This window comes from Hylobates moloch, unplaced genomic scaffold (genome assembly GCF_009828535.3).
Source record: "Hylobates moloch isolate HMO894 unplaced genomic scaffold, HMol_V3 SCAFFOLD_16, whole genome shotgun sequence".
Classification (NCBI taxonomy): Eukaryota; Metazoa; Chordata; class Mammalia; order Primates; family Hylobatidae; genus Hylobates; species Hylobates moloch.
Window position 1 is genome coordinate 30,802,758 of NW_026652291.1, and position 18,353 is coordinate 30,821,110.

The 18,353-nt window shown below is 53.1% G+C and overlaps 1 protein-coding gene across 1 annotated transcript in view; it reads left to right on the forward strand.

The window, feature by feature from the left end:
- Positions 1-18,353, forward strand: part of LTBP2 (latent transforming growth factor beta binding protein 2) — a 111,632-nt gene that overhangs the window by 73,172 nt on the left and 20,107 nt on the right. The window contains exons 9-17 of the mRNA XM_032135089.2: positions 1,937-2,011; positions 5,396-5,518; positions 8,821-8,985; positions 9,249-9,464; positions 10,550-10,569; positions 11,802-11,841; positions 12,691-12,792; positions 15,010-15,138; positions 15,896-16,024. Of these exons, the coding sequence (XP_031990980.1) occupies positions 1,937-2,011; positions 5,396-5,518; positions 8,821-8,985; positions 9,249-9,464; positions 10,550-10,569; positions 11,802-11,841; positions 12,691-12,792; positions 15,010-15,138; positions 15,896-16,024 (999 nt within the window). The remainder of the gene's footprint in view (positions 1-1,936; positions 2,012-5,395; positions 5,519-8,820; positions 8,986-9,248; positions 9,465-10,549; positions 10,570-11,801; positions 11,842-12,690; positions 12,793-15,009; positions 15,139-15,895; positions 16,025-18,353) is intronic.

Genomic DNA, 18,353 nt, shown 5'->3' on the forward strand with positions numbered 1-18,353 from the left:
ATATACAAAAGTTAGCCAGGCATGGTGGCACATGCCTGTAATCCCAGCTACTCAGGAGGCTGAGGCAGGAGAATCGCTTGAATTCAGGAGGTGGAGGTTGCAGTGAGCTGAGATCCTGTCACTGCATTCCAGCCTGTGCGACAGAGTGAGACTCCATCTCAAAAAGAAAAAAAGAAGAAAAAATATATATATGAAGAACTCCCTTTTTGTAAACCACTAAAGGATGAAGCAGTGAACATATATTCTCAACAGTAAGTGACTTCCTGGATGACAAGAAGCATTAGCAAACAACTCTGAAATTGTAGCTGCTGATGTTACGACTGGGAGAAAAAGGAATTGGGATAAGGTAACAGAGATGGAGGGTGCAGCATTCAGAGACAAGCTATTGCCACAAAGGAGTCAAAGCTAGAAGAAGGTAAATTGCTATAGGAAGCCATCATGCAGCTACCTTTATAGAGCAAGACCTTTGAAATATCGTGGTATATTTATGGAACTTTGTATGGAATAAGGTCTGTGGCAATTGCTTGTGCCTGCTTAGAATTGCTGGCTATCTATAGGCAAAAGAATTGTCAAACTTATAGCTGAGTTCTCTTTTTGTTCCACAAAAGATAGTATTCCCCTGCTTTTTCCTATGAAGACAGGTGGCGATCAGAAGTATGCCTCCTGCTAGAGCTTTTCAAGAGGGTTGGCACACTAGTCTGTTCCTCCAAAGTAATGGAGATTTTTTTCCCTGTTTTTATTTAATGTCAACTGTTTTTTTTTTTTTTTTTTTCTCTGTAAAGTAAGGGGGAATGTTGTGATATCAAGGCAGGATGTGTATCAGCATAAAAATACTGAGAATAATTTCCTTGTTGGTCAATCTGCAATCAGACATCTTCTGTGTATCTTTAGTATTTCAAAATAAAAAGCAAAAAGTAATAACAATAAAACCCATGTTATATATATAACATGCATGTAGTATAGTAGATACTATATGTAATAACTATGTATGTGAAGTATATAATACATTTTTCTTAGTATTAACAAAATTTTAATTGACAAATAATAATTGTATACATTTGTGGTACACAACTATTTGTTTGTTTGTTTTGAGATGGAGTCTTGCTCCATCACCCAGGCTGGAGTGCAGTGGTGCAACCTTGGCTCACTGCAACCTCCCCCTCCTGGGTTCAAGTGAGTCTCCTGCCTCCACCTCCTGAGTAGCTGGGATTACAGGCATGTGCTGCCATGCCCAGCTAATTTTCATATTTTTAGTAGAGACGGGGTTTCACCATGTTAGCCAGGCTGGTCTCAAACCCCTGACCTGTGGTGATCCGCCCGCCTCAGCCTCCCAAAGCACTGGGATTAAGGCGTGAGCCACTGCGCCTGGCTGGTGCACAACTGTTGTTCTGAAATAGGTATACATTGTAAAGTGGCTAAATTGCACCCATGTGTATTACCTCACATATTTATTTTTTGTGGCGAGAACACTTAAAATCTACTCTCTTAGCAATTTTCAAGAATACAAGACACTGTTATTAACCATAGTCACTATGTTGTACAACAGATCTTTTGAACTTATTCCTCTTGTATCTAACCGAAATGTTGTACCCTTTGATCAATATCTCCCCTTTCCCCCAGGCCCTGGTAACCACCATTCTACTCTGTTTCTATGGGTTTGCTTTTCTTAGGTCCCATATATAAGTGAGATCATGTGATATTTGTCTTTCTGTGCCTGTCTTATTTCACTTAGTACTGCTTTTAATAAAAGCGAGGTGGGCTGAGAGGAGTCTGGTGAGAACCAGGAAGCACAGCTGCCCAGGGCAATGGCTTCGGGGGCTGGGGCTCACTGCTGCAGCAGTGGGGTGGACATCCAGACTGTACCCGCTTCCCAGCATGGGTGACAGAGGAGCCCAGGGGCCATCCAGTGAGACCTGTCCATATCTCTACTCTTCAGCTTCCCCGGTGATTGAGAATGGCCAGCTGGAGTGTCCTCAGGGGTACAAGAAACTGAACCTCACTCATTGCCAAGGTAGGACCCCCAGGGCCAGGGCTGGGCTCAGGGATGCCGGGGCACACTCCCAGCACCAGAGATGAGGAGTGTCTGTCACTGGCCGAGTGGTCTCCACTGAGTCCCTCTAAGCCCCAGCTTTGGGGAGTGGTGGGGGGCTGCTGATTCCAGGGGCCTAAGGAAATCCAGGGACTTGCTTGAGAGTGACAGAGGAAGCCAAGGGGGCCGACACCTTCCCTCATCCCCATCTCCACCCACACCCACCTGGAACACAGGCTAGGGGCTCTAGGCTATGTGGGGCTGTGTCTGAAGGGGCCACCCCAGTCCCTGCACTTCCACTTTTCTCCTGAGCTGGTCTCCCTGGAATGGGAAGAATTTCAGCTCCAAGGTGGGAAATCAAGTCAGCCTGAGTTGTTGGGGCCTCTGTGGGCTTTTCCCAACTAAAAACCTTTAGCTACTCAGGCCTCCCTCCCACTTGCTTCAACCCATAGCCAGGAAGAGGGACGGGGAGCACGGGGGCTTCCTGCCAGGGACAGGCTCCTGGGGCTGGCAGAGGCCAGTGGGGAACAAGGTGGCTTCCCTGTGGGGAGCTTTGACAACTGGACAAATAGTTGTCTGTATGGTTTGCTTTGGGTGGAGCTGGGTCAGAGACAGGGGATTGACCCAGATGGCCTCCAAGGTACCCTCCCCCTGGAGGTTGCTTCAGAGAGAGGAGTCTGGGGAAGCTCTGCATGGCTGGGCTGTCTCCCTTGGGGGTGCCAGGCTGCAGAAGTGATTCCTAGCCTGTGGATAAGCAAAGGTGCTGGGGCCAAGCAAAAGGGCCTCTGGCCTGGCCTAGTCCAGGGTCAGACTCCCTCAGGAGCCAGTGGTTTGAGGGCCAAGCAGGCAGTGGATGTAGGGAGAAATACGTATTTTTGCCCTTGGAGGGTACATCGGGGCTGTTCATACCTAAACGGTCACCAGGTGTTTTCCTCCTGATAGGTTTCCCAATCTGGAGCTTTAAGGTTATTCTCAGGATCTCAAATGGGCTCTCTGCCCTCCCTCCACTGAGCCCCAAGATTCAGGATACCAAAGGACCTTCCCTCAGGAGGCCCTGCCCCTGAAACCTCCCCTTCCCATGTATGTGGCTGTGGTCTCTGTGTCTGCGAAGGGACCTGCTCACCTCTGTACCCACATGCGTCATCTCTTCTCTCTCTCCATCCTTCCCTCCTGCTTCCACAGAGTATTGGAGGGGAGGTTACTATGGGCTACATACACTGTGCTAGGAGCTCAGTACACAGTGATGGAGAAGACACAGTCCTGCCCCAGGTGCAGACAGACCCCTGAACAATCATGTCTAATGAGCGGGGCGTTCTTGAGAGAAAGCAGCAGTCACTGAGTGCTACAGGATCCCATGGTGGGGGCCCCTTCTCAGACTGGGAGGATCAGGGAAGGCTTCCTGGAAGAGGTGATACCTAAGCCAAGACTTTAAAAATGAGTACAAGTTGGCCAACTAAGGGGATGCAAGCTCTCCAGGCAATGTGAACACCATAAGCAAAAGAACAGTTTGTGCTGTCTGAAATGTCCCAGAAAGTACCGTGTATGTGGCCTGTGTACACATAGGAGATGCCACAGGTCTGCCAGTGTCTCATCAGAGCCACCTGTTTACCCACAGGCTTTGGGAAAATGGTGGAGGGCCTTAGATACCATGTTAGGGTTTAGGGCCTCCCTCTAAGAAGTGACAGGGAATCCAGAAGCTTCTTAATCAGAGGGAAGCAAGTCAGATTTGGGTTTGGAGACCCACATCCCACTGTGGCCACAGTCTGGATGCATATGGATCACTGTCCCTTCCCATTTCTCAGTAGCACCTTCCCAGCTCTTACTGGCACCCTGTCACAATGGGGCATCCTACCAAGGAGTAGTGCCCCTTGGTGCTCAGGCTGGGTCACCTTTCAGTCCCTCGTTCTTGTGCCCAGTGCCAATTTCCCCAAACCAGTGGGTGACCTGGCTCTGCAGACACAGGGCTGCCCGTGTTATCGCCTGGCCTGGAGGCAGGTGCCCCTCACAAGCATTCATGCTCATCATCTCTGCTACCATCACCACCATCAACAGAAGTGCCGTCAAGATGGCCCCCGACTCCTCATATCTTAGACTGTGAGGGCTGAGACTTCTCCTTGGCAGGGAGAAGTTTGCAGCAGGAAAAGGGGGTTTCCCCTTTGAGGTCACAGAAGAAACCAGTGCACCTCCCTTATTTGAAAACAGCATGAGCCTCCACGGGTCTCTGGGAGGATGCGTGCAGCCTGCACAAGGAAGGGCATTCAGGAGGACCCGGAGGTGTGCCCTTCTAACCCTCAACCTCTGCACACCCTTACTGTGACCCCCGCTGTCCCCTTCCCCTTCAGTGCCTTCCTCCAGCCTCTGCCTCCTTTTCCTTACCAGGGTCCTCCCTCCTCCAGCTCACTGCAGACATGCTCCCAGGGTTTTGGGCCCTGCAGAGGTGCTTCAGGGACCTCTGGAGGAAGGCTGAAAGGAGGGACTTGGCTGCCTCTTCTCCACCTTCCAACCCAAACAGTCCCCTCGATCTGTTTCCTGTCTGCATCTCAACATGCCACTCTCCAGCTGAGTGACTCTGTGCCCAGTGCCAATTTCCCCAAACCAGTGGGTGACCTGGTTATTCCTGGGGCCTCAGTTTCTTCTCCTGTAAAATGAGGACATGTGGGCCTATTTGATAAAATTGTTTGTGAGAATTAAATAGGGTATTGTATGTTAATACCCAGCAGAGTATGTAGCATGTAATAGGTGCTCAATAAACACTAGCGCTTGAGGCCTGGCGAGGTGGCTCATGCTTGTAATCCCAGCACTTTGGGAGGCCAAGGCGGGTGGATTACTTGAGGCCAGGAGTTTGAGACCAGCCATAGGCAACATGGTGAAAACACATCTCTACAAAAAATACAATACAAAAATTAGCTGGATGTGGTGGTATGCACCTGTCGTTCCAGCTACTCAGGAGGCTGAGGCATGAGAATTGCTTGAACCTGGGAGGCGGAGGCTGCAGTGAGCTGAGATCACATGCCTGCACTCCAGCTTGGGTGGCAAAACGAGACCCTGTCTCAAAAAATAAATAAATAAATAAATAAACATTAGCTCTTAATATTATGATCATTGTTACATGCCAATTATTGGACTAAGTGGTTTGCAATTTGATCTTATTTTATCCATTTAACAACACCGTCTGGTTGTTACTATCATTATCCTTATTTTACAAATGAGGAAACTGAGGCACAGGGAGAGGAATCCCACTGAATACATAGCAGCTCTTTTGTTGTTGTTTTATCTGGAAAGAGTATTTGAAGATCTCTGCCCAGCCCCTCCCCTCCATCAGGCCTCCGTGGGGCGGGCACTTGGTCATCTCCTCCAACCCCGCAGATATCAATGAGTGCTTGACCCTGGGCCTGTGCAAGGACGCGGAGTGTGTGAACACCAGGGGCAGCTACCTGTGCACGTGCAGACCTGGCCTCATGCTGGATCCATCGCGGAGCCGCTGTGTGTGTGAGTGCTGGCAGGGATGGGGTGGGGGTGGACACTGGGAGGCAAGATGGGACCATTCAGGTCCACAGGCCAGGCCCAGGGCAGTAATTTTCCCCAGACCTGATCATTCCATGCTCAAGGCCTGTGTCTGCTACTCAACCTGGAGTTGAGCCCAATGTGAAAAACCTGATCAGCCCATGCTGCTGGAACAGAGATGGTTACTACTTCACTTTTTACACTAGGCATTTCTTCCAGGCCTTTGCAGTTTGGAATTCATCTTTTCTATTTCTTATTTTTTTTTCCGTTCTAATCATTTCTGTTCCATGTGTAGCTTCGTTTTCTTTGGTGGTGGGGGGTGGTGGGGGTGGCCTCTGCTGTGATATCTGGCTGAGCCTTGGCTGCTGAGTGGCCTTTCTGGAAGGGCTGTCCATAGCATTCATGGAGCTGCTGCCGGACCCGAGGGCCTTTCCACAATCCTGTGGCCCCTTGTGGTTCTGAAGTTTCTCCTCATCCGTGAACACACAGTGAGCATTAGCATTGTGTCCAGGTATGTACATGCATGTATGCCAGGCAGCCCTGTTTCCAGAGACCTCTGTGGTTTCCAGGGGGAGAGGCCCAGGCTGGCAGCAGCCCCCAGTGGCAGAACTGACACCACAGCCCAGATAGGGCTTTCCCTGGGCCGGAAGGCCCAACCAGAGCTGAATAAAACCAGTCCCAACTGGCCTCTGGGAGGCAGCAGCCAAGGTTGGATGGGCCACGCCCAGCTCAGCAGAGCTCCCTGCAACCGGCCAAGCCCTCAGTCTGCAAACTTTCTGGTACTGGGTTTGGGAGGGCCATGGGGTTGGACAAGACTCCAGTGCCACCCAGAGACTGAACCCAGTGGCTCTAGGGAGAGAAGACAGCAAGAGCTATAGGAGGGGGGGTGCCCAGAGAGTGAGGGGCCCAGAGTGGGGAGAACATGTCAGACCATTCTCAAGAAACCATGGTGGCAGTGGCAGGTGATCAAGGCCTTGAGAGGCTTACAACCCTTCCTTCTACTCCACATCACTTAAGATCCCTTTACCAGACAGGTGTGTTTGACATCCAAGGTGACTTATTTATTAGTCCCAGAAAGAGACCCTTAATACACAGAAGCAGAGATGGCTCTCAAGTGTCCTTTCTTCCCTCTCTGTCCCTGGTGTTACTCCTTCCAGCCTCCCACAGAGATTCACCTCCCTGTAAGTGGGAGGGGTGGCACAGTTTCTCTTCCCTTTGTTTCTGAGTTCTGCCTCCTTCCCTCCCTGCTGCCTGACCACGTCCAGTGCAGCAGTCTACAGGGCCGCCCCAGCCTCCTGATATTCCCACCTGGGTCATCTCCACCCTGGGGTTCAAAGGGACAGAGCCCTTCCTTACAGTGTCCCAATGGAAGTGGCTGCTAGAAGCAGAGATTGCACCTGGAGATCCAGGGCTCACAGACTGGCTGATGATTTACCTGTGGCGAGCACATGACCTTTGACAAGCCACTGTCACACACCTCACTCTATTTAATCTCCACGACAATACCACGAAGAAAGTTTATTAATCAGGAGTCTTTGGATTGCAAGTGACAGAAACCAAACTAAAACTGCCTTAAACAAAAAAGAATTCGCTGGGGCTGGGCACAGTGGCTCACACCTGTAATCCAAGCACTTTGGGAGGCTAAGGCAGGTGTATCACTTGAGCTTAGGAGTTCAAAACCAGCCTAGGCAACATGGTGAGACCCTGTCTTTACAAAAAAATTAAAAATTAGCCACACGTGGTGGTGCACACCTATAGTCCCAGCTACTTGGGAGGCTGAAGTGGAAGGATGGCTTGAGCCCCAGAGGCAAAGGTTGCAGTGAGCCGAGATCACGCCACTGTACTGCAGCCTGGGCAACAGAGCAAGACTCTTCTCAAAAAAACCCAAAAGCATTGGTTCACACAACTAGGAAGTGCAGACGTGGTATGGCCTCAGGCTGGCTGACATAGGCAGCGACAGTGTCTGCAGGGCATGTCCTGCTCTTTCCTCTGTGTCAGTTTCATGGTTCCTTCAAAGGTGGTCACCAGATACTCTAGGCCTACACCCTCTCAGCCTTGCAAATGCAATAAAAAATGAGCCCCTTTTCCCCAGTAACCTAGGAATAGTCTCAAAGCTGATTATCATTGGGCCTCCTTGGTTAAGTGCCCATCCCTGACCCAATCACTGTAACCAGGGGTATGGACCACAAGCCTTCAGCCAGAAAGGCATCAGCCTCCACTCCAGTCATATGGACCAAGGGTGGGAAAAGGGTGGTTCCCGTAGGAGAACCAGAGTGACTATACCAGAATATGGTGCATAGACTCTGGGCAGGCAGAAATACAGGTGTCCCCTGCCATGGAATAATCATTCTCATCTTCATTTTACACGTGAAGAAGCTAAGGCCCAGGGAGGTCTGTAGTTCATGGTGGAGCAGGGATTTGGACTTGGTCTGCTGCGTCCTGGGCCTGACCAGGACTTCCCCAGAATCATTCATTCATAAACTTTGATTGATGTCCTCTTCACCCCACTCTCCTCCTCTTAGAATCCAGTCAGCCCTCTACGGATTCCAGACTCTTCCAACCTGGCATGGCCTCCTCGTCTTCCATTGAGATAACATACAGAAACTATTCTTTAATATTTATTTTCAAAGTACAAGAAAGGAGATAAGGGTGGTGGCATTGCTATGACCTAAGCCCAGCATAGCTCAAACTCACAGTGACCCTCAGTATTTTGATTGGCTGGTTGATTCTGTGTTTGATTGGTTCATTGACCTAGCCATCCACGCATAGCTTCAACAAGCATTACTAAGCATTTGCATGCACCAGGCACTATGGAAGGTGCCTGGGTGACAGAGATGACCCAAGATAGGGTCCCTGTCCTCCAAGCTCCCCATCGGGCCTTAGCTCCTTACCTTGCCTCATCTTCCCAGGGAGGCTGTGGTCCTCAGGACATACTGCTGCCCGCTCAACCCTAGGGACATGTGGGGCCTTCAGTAAACACTTCTAAACTCAGCACTGGAGACAAGTAGCTGCATCCTCATTCCCTGCTCTCAGGTTCTCCACATGCAGGTGGGGAGTCATGGGTCTCATCAAGCACACGACATGGGCAGGTGCTGAAACATTCCACTACGCCTCTTCTTCCTAAAGTTCTTGTGGGCATTTGCAGGGCTCCAAACTTCCCAACTGAGATATGGGCCAGGCCAGTCTGAGTGCATGTGGCCAGCCACACCTCCATCCACTGCCCTCCCAGCTGTGCGTTCCCCTCCCACTGGCCACCGGCCCACCTCCACGTGCTGTGTCTGTTGCAGCGGACAAGGCAATCTCCATGCTGCAGGGACTGTGCTACCGGTCGCTGGGGCCTGGCACCTGCACCCTGCCTTTGGCCCAGCAGATCACCAAGCAGATATGCTGCTGCAGCCGCGTGGGCAAAGCATGGGGCAGCGAGTGTGAGAAATGCCCTCTGCCTGGCACAGGTAACCTCCTGTTCCCATCCCAGCTTTCACTGCCCAGGGGCTTCCTCAAGGCCAGTGACCATGTTGCCAGGCCTGGGTAGACTTCCCTCAATCTGGAAGACTGAAGTAGTCTTCCCTGCCTGCTCACATGCTTATCCCAACCTGGGGCTCCCTCCCTCCTTGCTGCCACAATTGCCGTGTCTCCCAAAGGGAGGGAAAGGAAGGCCCTGGTTTCCTGCAGGAACAGCCCCTCTCAGTTTGTCCTCCGGCTGTTGGCTTTGCAGAGGCCTTCAGAGAGATCTGCCCTGCCGGCCACGGCTACACCTACGCGAGCTCTGACATCCGCCTGTCCATGAGGAAAGCCGAGGAGGAGGAACTGGCAAGGCCCCCAAGGGAGCAAGGGCAGAGGAGCAGCGGGGCACTGCCCGGGCCAGCAGAGAGGCAGCCACTCCGGGTTGTCACGGACACCTGGCTCAAGGCTGGGACCATCCCTGACAAGGGTATCTGAGGGATTTTCCTTTCCCCTAAGTTTCCAGCACCTCAGAGAAGTGTGGGTGTTAATCCTGGGTCCCTGGGCATCCCATCTCTGTGGCATTAGGAAAGGGAGCTTGGAGCGGCAGCACCCAACCCTGGCAGCCTTCTCTCATGGCCTGGCCCCACCCACTTCCTCTTCCATATGGGGTCTAGAGGTGCCCATGGCCCAGGGAGTTGTGGAGGTAGGAAAGGTCAGCCGCAGCCCTCACCCCAGCGATCAGGCCTCTCCATCTCCTGCCCCCTGGCCATGCAGCTTCTGGGGCTGGTGCTTGCTGCAGGCCTGAATAGCTGGCAGGTGGGTCCTGGGGACCTGCATGCCAGACCCCTGGCCCGGTCTTAGAGTGCTAACTCCAGCTCAACGGCCTTGGACCCCAGAGGCACAGGGCTGGAGGGAGGCTGGGTATGAGGCTCTCCTTGCAAGTGCCCTGAAAACCATGGAGAAGTCATGCCCAGGTGACTGGTAACACTGAGTGCAGGAGGCCTGGAACATCATAGCACCAGCAAACTATGTGATTGGTCAAATTGCTCCAGGAATCTGGAATAGACAGGGAAGTGAGGACAGAGCACCAGCTGTGGACACAGGACACCAGCCAAGCCAGGAGCAACTCCCCTCCTTCCTCAAATTGTTCCCCTGGCCCAAAGCCCAGGGCAGGGGGCTGCATGACCCAGCCTGGCTGGGAGGCATGGGAGGGAGGAGGTAGCAGTGCAAGGAGGTGGCTCCAGGATGGATGGGGTGGACAGGCCCGGGAGCAGGTGGGACTCCTGTCACCCGAGGCCTTACAGGAAAGCAGGGGCTTCCGCTTACCAAGTGAGAGGCTGCACTAAGCTATCTTCAGGCCCTCCAGACCTGGGGTTCTGGAATTTCGTTGTGGCCAATCCCTACAGGGGTGATGGGGCAGAGGCAGGTAAGAAGAGTCCACGCTTTCTGTGCTGCTGGCTCTGCTGGGGACGTGGTCTGGGGCACAGACTGTGAAGCCGCCCAGGTGGCGGTGAGGGGAGAAGGCAGCCAGACCCTCCTCCCTGAGCTCATGCTGTTACCTTTCCCTTCTAGGTGACTCTCAGGCTGGCCAGGTGAGTGTGTCCTCCCATTAGGGGGCCGGGCAAGCATGGCAGAGAGCAGGACCTGGTAGCAGCTCAGGCCCCAGGGCAGTGTCTCATCAGGGAGGAGAGGGAGAAAGATGGAGTATCTGTTGGATTTTACTTGAAGAGATGACCAAGTGGGAGGATTGATCCAAAGACCCAGTTTTACCCTACAGGAAGTGATAACAACAGCTCCTGTTTACGGAGCAGCCATTGTGCAAGCATTTCCCCATTTGGGATGGGCTGGGGCCCCTTCAGAAAGGAAGTATGAGCATGTCCTGTTAGGCCTGGCTGTCACTCAAGCTTGAGGCACTGCAGACGATATGTGGAGCTGCTTCCAGTTCATTCTGGGTCTGGCACTTTCTGCGCCGGTTTAGTTGAACCTCCAGGTCCCTCTGGGAGTGGTGTACAGGGAAGTGCGGGCACGGCTGTGAACAGCCTCAAACCACCTCACAGAGAAAGCACATCCAGCTCCCTTCCCTGTGCCCAAGATTCCCCTGGGAAAACCTGGGTGTCCTCCCAGGAAAGCATTCCAGAAGAGGGGATCTGCTTCTTCCCTCATCAGCCTCAGTCCCTACTCTGTCCCCTGCCCCTCCAGCCTGGATACCTGACTGTTCCCAAATACAGTTTCTTCCAGGGGGCTTGTTCTCTCCCTGGGCCACCATATGATGTCCCCCCAGGCCAAAGCTCTAACTCCGGTCCCCACAGACGCAGCCAGCCTCCAGGGCCTTTTTCACCCTCTGCCCGCTCTTCTCCTGTTATGTCCCCACCTCTCAGCAACTTCTGTCCACTGGCTGTGTTGAGGGACACCAGGTGTAACCTGTGGTCCTGGCTTCCGCACACTGGCCCTGTGGCTCCAGGCACTCTAGTGAACCTCCGGAGCTTCTGTTACGGTGTTGAGATGCGAGGGTTATAGCTGACACCAAACTTGCTCGTTTTCTACCATGTACCCAACACTGAGCTGGCATAGTATGTACATCAGCTCATTTAATCATTTCAACTTCCCATCATAAGATAGTTGAGAAGGTTAATGAAGTGAGTGGGTATAAAGTGCCTGGCAGAATGTCCAGTATAGAGTAAGAGCTCATCAATACCTGGAATGAATGAAAACGTGAATGAGCTAGCTGGTAGGAAGCCCAGAGGTGGGGATGAGTGTGGTGGAAGGTGGCACATCGCAGGGACGACAGAGGGGCCAAAAGTGACCTTCTCCTGTTTCTGTGCAGGTCACAACCAGTGTCACCCATGTACCTGCCTGGGTCACAGGTGAGTCCCTCTTCCTGGTGGCTCCTAGGCAAAAGAGAAGGGAGGGAAAGAGGCCTTAATCAGGAGTGGAGTTACTGTGTGTGAGCTGGTTCACACTCACACACACATCAGAGGAGGGTGAGAAGGACGTGGCCCGTAAGTGCTGTTTCTGGGAGCTCTCTATACACCTAAGGTGCTGTGAGGTCAGCGAGAGAGCCCATGACGCTTCACAGATAGTTTTCTAGCCACAGAACTCTTTGCAAATTTCATGGCACCACTTAGCACATAAATAAGAACAAAGAGACAGCACTAGCTGAAACAGGTTGTTGGCTGGGTCGCTAGACTCTTTCCCCCAAGAGGTCTTGTCCTGAAACCACTACTTGCCTGTCACTGGTGTTGGTTTCAGACATTGGAAGGCTGAGCTCATGCTTCTTATAAAATGGTAGAAGACACTGGTGCCTGTCTTGCGGCCTCTCAAGGCAAATAAGATGTTGGTATTTGTGGCAGAGCTCTGTAAGCTGTGAAATGCTTTGTAAGCAGAAGGGAAAGAATGTTGAAGTGGGAATTAGGAAACCCAGGTGTCAGCTGTGCCTCCAACAAGCTGGCTGGCCTTGGACAAGTGGCCATTTCTGCAAGCCTCAGTTTCCTGGCCTTGAAATGGAGGATTAGATTGGATGTGCTCCAAGGCCTGTTAGAGCTCTTAGATTCTCTAAGTGGGGCCAGATCAACTTTCAGGAGACTGGAAGGCATGGGAGTGACCCACCCCAGGCTTCACCCTTCGTTCTTGGGAGTCTGAGCACCAGGGAAGAGGGAGGGGCCACGGCCAGCCAAGGGGCCATGACCCTACCTCTTCCCCTCTCTCCTCCGCAGGGAATGCCACAACCCCACCAATGCCTGAACAGGGGATTCCAGAGATACAGGAAGAACAAGTGACCCCCTCCACCAATGTGCTGGTGACCCTGAGCACCCCAGGTAGCTGCAGCCAGACCTTTGGGGCTCCCTGCACCCTGCCCTGTGAGCTGTGTCTGTCCAGAGCCAACTCCAGGGCAGGGGCATGAGTGGAATGCCCCCTCGCCTTTCCAACTAGGTAAAGTCTCCAGCAGGCTCCCAGCTGGGCTCTGCACCCCTGGCATCATCTTACAAAGAACACAAGGTCCCTCTTGTGAAAACAAGAGCCCTGTCTGGAGCACTGCCCAAGCCCAGAAGGGGGAAGAGAAGGGACACCATGGGAGAGGGAAGCCAGGGGTCTTCCAGGAGAATCTGGGCGTCCCTCTCAAGGAAGGGGAGCATGGGGAGTGAGGGCCGCTGGGGTCCTGGCTCTTCCAGGCCGCTGCCCTGAGTCAGCAGAGTGCCCTGCCAGCGAGCAGCTGCCTGCCCACGGGGAGGGCTGATTTTCGGGAAGGAACATGGTTCTATTTCTCAAGGTTGTTTGACCAAGCCTGCATTCCTCTCCCTCTGGTCAGCTACAGTGATGGGGGCGAGGGGCGGGTGTGGGGGCGATCCTGGCAAATCCACCTTGCTCTGGAATGTGCCCTCCTTAAAGGCTCATTGTCTGGGGACTTGGTGCAGGAGAAGCAAGGCGGGTGTTCTTGCTACTGCTGCCTGTACACGTGTGTGCCCGCTCCTGGGGCTCCTGCTGTCTTAACCTTACGACTGAGTCCAGAGACCCAGTCACCTTGTGTTGGGGGTGAGGGTGGTGAGGGGGTTCTGGATTTCCTTCAGCAAAGGGAAAGCCCCTGCGCCTGGTGGAACAGTCCAGAGAGTGGGGAGCGGGGGTCCAGCCTTCCCAGGTACACCCCACTGACCTCTGCCGGGACCTCTCTCCTCTGGGCTCAAAGCGCTGCCCAAGGGAGCATCCCCTTCTGGCCTCTGCTCAGCAGGCAGAGTGTGCAGAGGAGTGCTGAATTTCTGACAAGGAAAATGGGCCTGGAGGAAGGGATGGGAAGCAGGGGGCAGGGGGCAAGGGGCAGGGGGCAGGCCAAGCTCAGCAGCAGCTCTTGGCATGTGGATGAGTGTCCCCACTGCAACCACCAGCCTCAGCCTTTTGCCCTATCCCCCTTCTCCTCTGCCATTCTGTAACCTCACCCCTCTGGGCAGACATTTAGGACCACCTGAGGGCCCCCACAACCCCCAAGGCTGACACAAACTTGGAACCAGGCCTGGGGAGAGGATAGCCTTGGGTGCACATTCCATTCAGTACAATCTGGCAGACTGTTAAGCCTCACTGTATACCCACGTACAGACCACTTCCCAACCCATTCCCTTGGGTCTTCAGCTTCTCCCAAGCTATGGGGCAGGGCAGGGCAGGGACCCCTGAACATGGGGGCTTCAGGCAAAGACTTCAGGGTGGACACAAAGGCAAAAGCATCATTCATTCATTCATTCATTTTGCGTGTTCTAAGTGCCAGGTACTTTTCTAGTATTAGGGATACCATTCAGAAAGCTAGAGTCTCTGCTGTCTACACAGCCTCAGCCCCGAGTCCCAGTGAGTCTGCCTCCAAACTGTTTCTCAATTCTGCACCTGTCTTCCCACTTCTCACCCCGTCACCACCACCCAAGGCAGACCCTCAGTTAAATTATTTCAACAGGTTTTAAGGGCCCACTATACCTCCTTTACCAGTTCATCCATCATCTCGTTGCCTGAGTGGCCTTTCTAGAACTGCTCTGACCCACCCCCAACTTTCACGAAATCGCTGTTACAGGCCAGTCTCAATGTGGCTTTCAAGGCTCTGCTCAGTTGACCCCAGCCCACCTCTCCCATTTTCCCCTGGAAGTTTTCCCCAAGCACCTTACTCACCAGGTCTGTCTGTCTGTCCAGGGAAAACTGGGCAGGAGTTGCAGGGAGGGATGGCACTAGGCACTGGGTAGGAGTCGGGCCCATTTTCGGGGTAGGGCTAGGAGGGAGGGGTTTTGCTGGAAATTTGCTGGAAATATGGGTTACCTATTAGATCTCGGTGAGGGGGATGCCCTACAATCACCTCCATCCTGGGTAGGGCTCGGGGTGCTGGGCAGAGATCCCCTAGTGTCTTATGCAAGGCCAAGCTGTGCATGGGTATGGGAGGGAGGGCCTCGCTAAGGTTGGCCTTCTGAGGCCCCTAGACCCTGGCCACTGACTGTCCCCACCCCGATCCACTGCCTTTGTCCAGCACCCACCCTGCCATAACCTCTGTTTTGCTCTGTCTTCCACAGGCATTGACAGATGTGCTGCTGGAGCCACCAATGTCTGTGGCCCTGGAACCTGTGTGAACCTCCCAGATGGATACAGATGTGTCTGCAGCCCCGGCTATCAGCTGCACCCCAGCCAGGCCTACTGCACAGGTATTCACTTGGGTGCCCTGGGCTTACTTGGCGGCTGGGGTAGATGGGAGCAGGGGCTAGGAGGCCGAGTTGAGAGTCCAGGAAGAAGCAGAAAGTCCAAGCAGTGCTGGGTGGCTGATGAGTTTAGGAGGAGCACAGTCCCTGTGGACAAAGCTCACTTTAACCTTCAGGGGAAGCCAGTCTCGGTGAGCCCCATCCGATGAGTCTCCAGGACTCCAGGAGCATGGAAGCCAGCCCATTGCATGCATCCTGGCCTGCGCCTGGCAGCCCTCTTCTCTGAGATCAGCCCACCCCTCAAACTGGCCATTTTGCTGCCTGGAGAGCGGACCAAGGACTGCCCCAGTTGCAAATGTCTCCACCAGGGTCATCCCTGGGGGGAGGTCTGAGGCTAAGATAAATCATCAGGTGTGGATCTCATTCCTCCTTCCCCCAATATTTTCAAATAAGGGAGAAATATCCACTGTGGTTTCAAAGGAGAAGGGAATCATGAGGCTACTGGAGGAAGGAGTCGAGGGGCAGAGAGGAGGGGCTGGCAGTCGCCCCAGGCTTCCGGTGCCTGAGTGGGCCCGCTGGGCTGACTTTATGGCTTCCAGCCTTAGAGATTTTCATCTCCCCAGCCTCCTCCGCTCCCTCACCCTTTCCTTGCCACACAGCACCATCCCCTGCCCAGCCCCTAGTGTGGGTAGGTTGCTGGTAGGTGCCCAAAGAACAGCACCACTGGCCCCCCTGACCTCCCTCCCTGCCTCCTTCTGGTCAGATGACAACGAGTGTCTGAGGGACCCCTGCAAGGGAAAAGGGCGCTGCATCAACCGCGTGGGGTCCTACTCCTGCTTCTGCTACCCTGGCTACACGCTGGCCACCTCGGGGGCGACACAGGAGTGTCAAGGTAAGCCACGCCCACCCTTGCGCTTCGCCAGGCCCCACAGTCTTGAGGGGGTGGAAGAGGAACCAGGGGTTCACACCCCAAACACCGTGCTGCAGAATGGGGAGTGGGCAGCTGAAGGAGTGAAGGAGAGACCAGAACTCCGGCCTGGATCTGAGAGGAGGCTGATTCTATGCCAGTGGCAAGGAGGGGTAGAAATCCAAAACCAGCAATCTCTGCAAAGGCCCTAAGGAATTGTGGGTGGAACTGAGAGTGTCACAGGGTCAGGAGACATGGCTGGAGATGAGGATTATACACCAGGCCCCCAAACTCTGAGTGACAAGGAGCTGGTTTCATGTTAGAGAAGGAGGGAGACCCATGAGGATGCCAGGCTGGGACTATTGGCAGACCAGGGAGTAGGTGTGCCTTTGAACGAGGAACGTGGCTTCCCAGCAGCTTGGAGGCACCTGTAGGGCTTTGAACTTCCCTGGGAAGATGTGGCCCACTGCCAGGGGACCCTTGATAAATACGCTTCCAACGCAAACCCTTTAATGATGCAAAACACTGCACATACATTTTTTTCCACATACATTTTTATGATTAAGTTCACAAATAATATAATGCAGCACTTTCTAAGCAACATCTTAAGATTCATAATCCAGTTGTAAATCCTTCACCTCAAGAGAGGCCCTGCCTGGGGCTCACATTGCTGGTTCTGGCCAGACCCCGAGGGAGGCCAGGGAAGCTGTGTACCCTCCTGCTGCCAGGATCCCCTCGGGTTCCAATCCCCCAAGGGTCCAGTCTACAGAAACCAAAGCCGTCCAGGTCCAATCACTTGATTATGGAGGGAAGGGAAGTAGAAGGGGCAGACCTCCTAACTTAACGCAGGAGCGGGAGAATCACGGGTAGTGTTCATTGCGCTCTCATGCGTTAGCACCACCTATGTGCCAGGCACTGTGCCAAGCTCTGAGGATGCTGAGATGAGTGAGGTGTGAATGGTGACACTGTAGGATCCAGATGAGGAGCAAGTTGTTCTGTATGAGATTATTCGGGTGCTCAAGATGGAGCAGAATAAAAATAGCTGCCATTCATTCATTCATTCATTTATTTATGATGGAATCTCGCTCTGTCACCCAGGCTGGAGTGTAGTGGCACAATCTCGGCTCACTGTAACCTCTGCCTCCCGGATTCACACCATTCTCCCACCTCAGCCTCCCGAGTAGCTGGGACTATAGGCGCCCGCCACCACGCTTGGCTAATTTTTGTATTTTTAGTAGAGACAGGGTTTTACCATATTGGCCAGGCTGGTCTCGAACTCCTGACCTTGTGATCCACCCGCCTCGGCCTCCCAAAGTGCTGGGATTACAGGTGTGAGCCACCGCACCTGACCAAGAATAGCTACCATTTAATGAGCACTTAATATATGCTGGCACTGTCCCAAGCATTTTGTTATATGAAGCTCATCATCCCAACTCCATGTTGTGGAAATCCTTAGCCCCATTTAATAGTTTAGCAAACTGAGGCTCAGAGGGGCCTCATACCTAGTGGTGACAGAGCTAGAAACGGAATCAAATCACTCTAGCTCCAAAGCATGGTTTGCTTCCAAAGACACACTCCATTACACACAGGGTGTTGGAGCATGAATAGGAATGGAGCATGAATAGGAATGGAGGGAGCAGAGGGTATTCCAGGTAGAGAGAAGCATCTCTGCAGAGACCTGAATAGTGAACGTTCCCTGGCATGCTCTGGGAATAATCATGAATGCAGTATGACTGGAGAAGGGCTACCTGGAGGAAGAGGCCAGTGTGGGAAATGTCTTGAGTGCCAGGCTGAAGTGTTTGGACACTGTCTCACAGGCAGGGGTAGCCAGTAGAAGTCTGTGAGCAGAATGGTGGTGACTGGGTCAGCTGACTTCCGGGGAGCTGACTCAAGGGGCAGGGCTCAGAACAGACTGGAGGAGCCAGGAGACAGGCTAAGGGAAGGAGGCTTCTCTGGGCTCCAATGGTCTAGGTGGGTGTTGTGGGCCAGAGGCACTGCTCTTTGCAAACCCAGCCTGGGGAGCTGGCCTGGGATAAGCAGCAGCTGCTGCAGAGAATAGTGTCACCAGGACTGCTGCAGACACAAGTTTCTGCCACGTGCCAGCCCGGGTGTCCAAGATGTCTCTGCCAGCCCTAGCAGCTGGGGAACAGGGGGTGGGGCTCAAGACTGGCTGTAAGTACTTCTCCCAGTGGGGCTTGGCTACCACTGGAAGAGGCCTTGTCCAGAATAACACTCACTTTCTGAAGCTTCCCAGTCTCATAAAGTAATATCTCATTACCTCAATGATTTGATATTTATATCGGTTTATAGATTA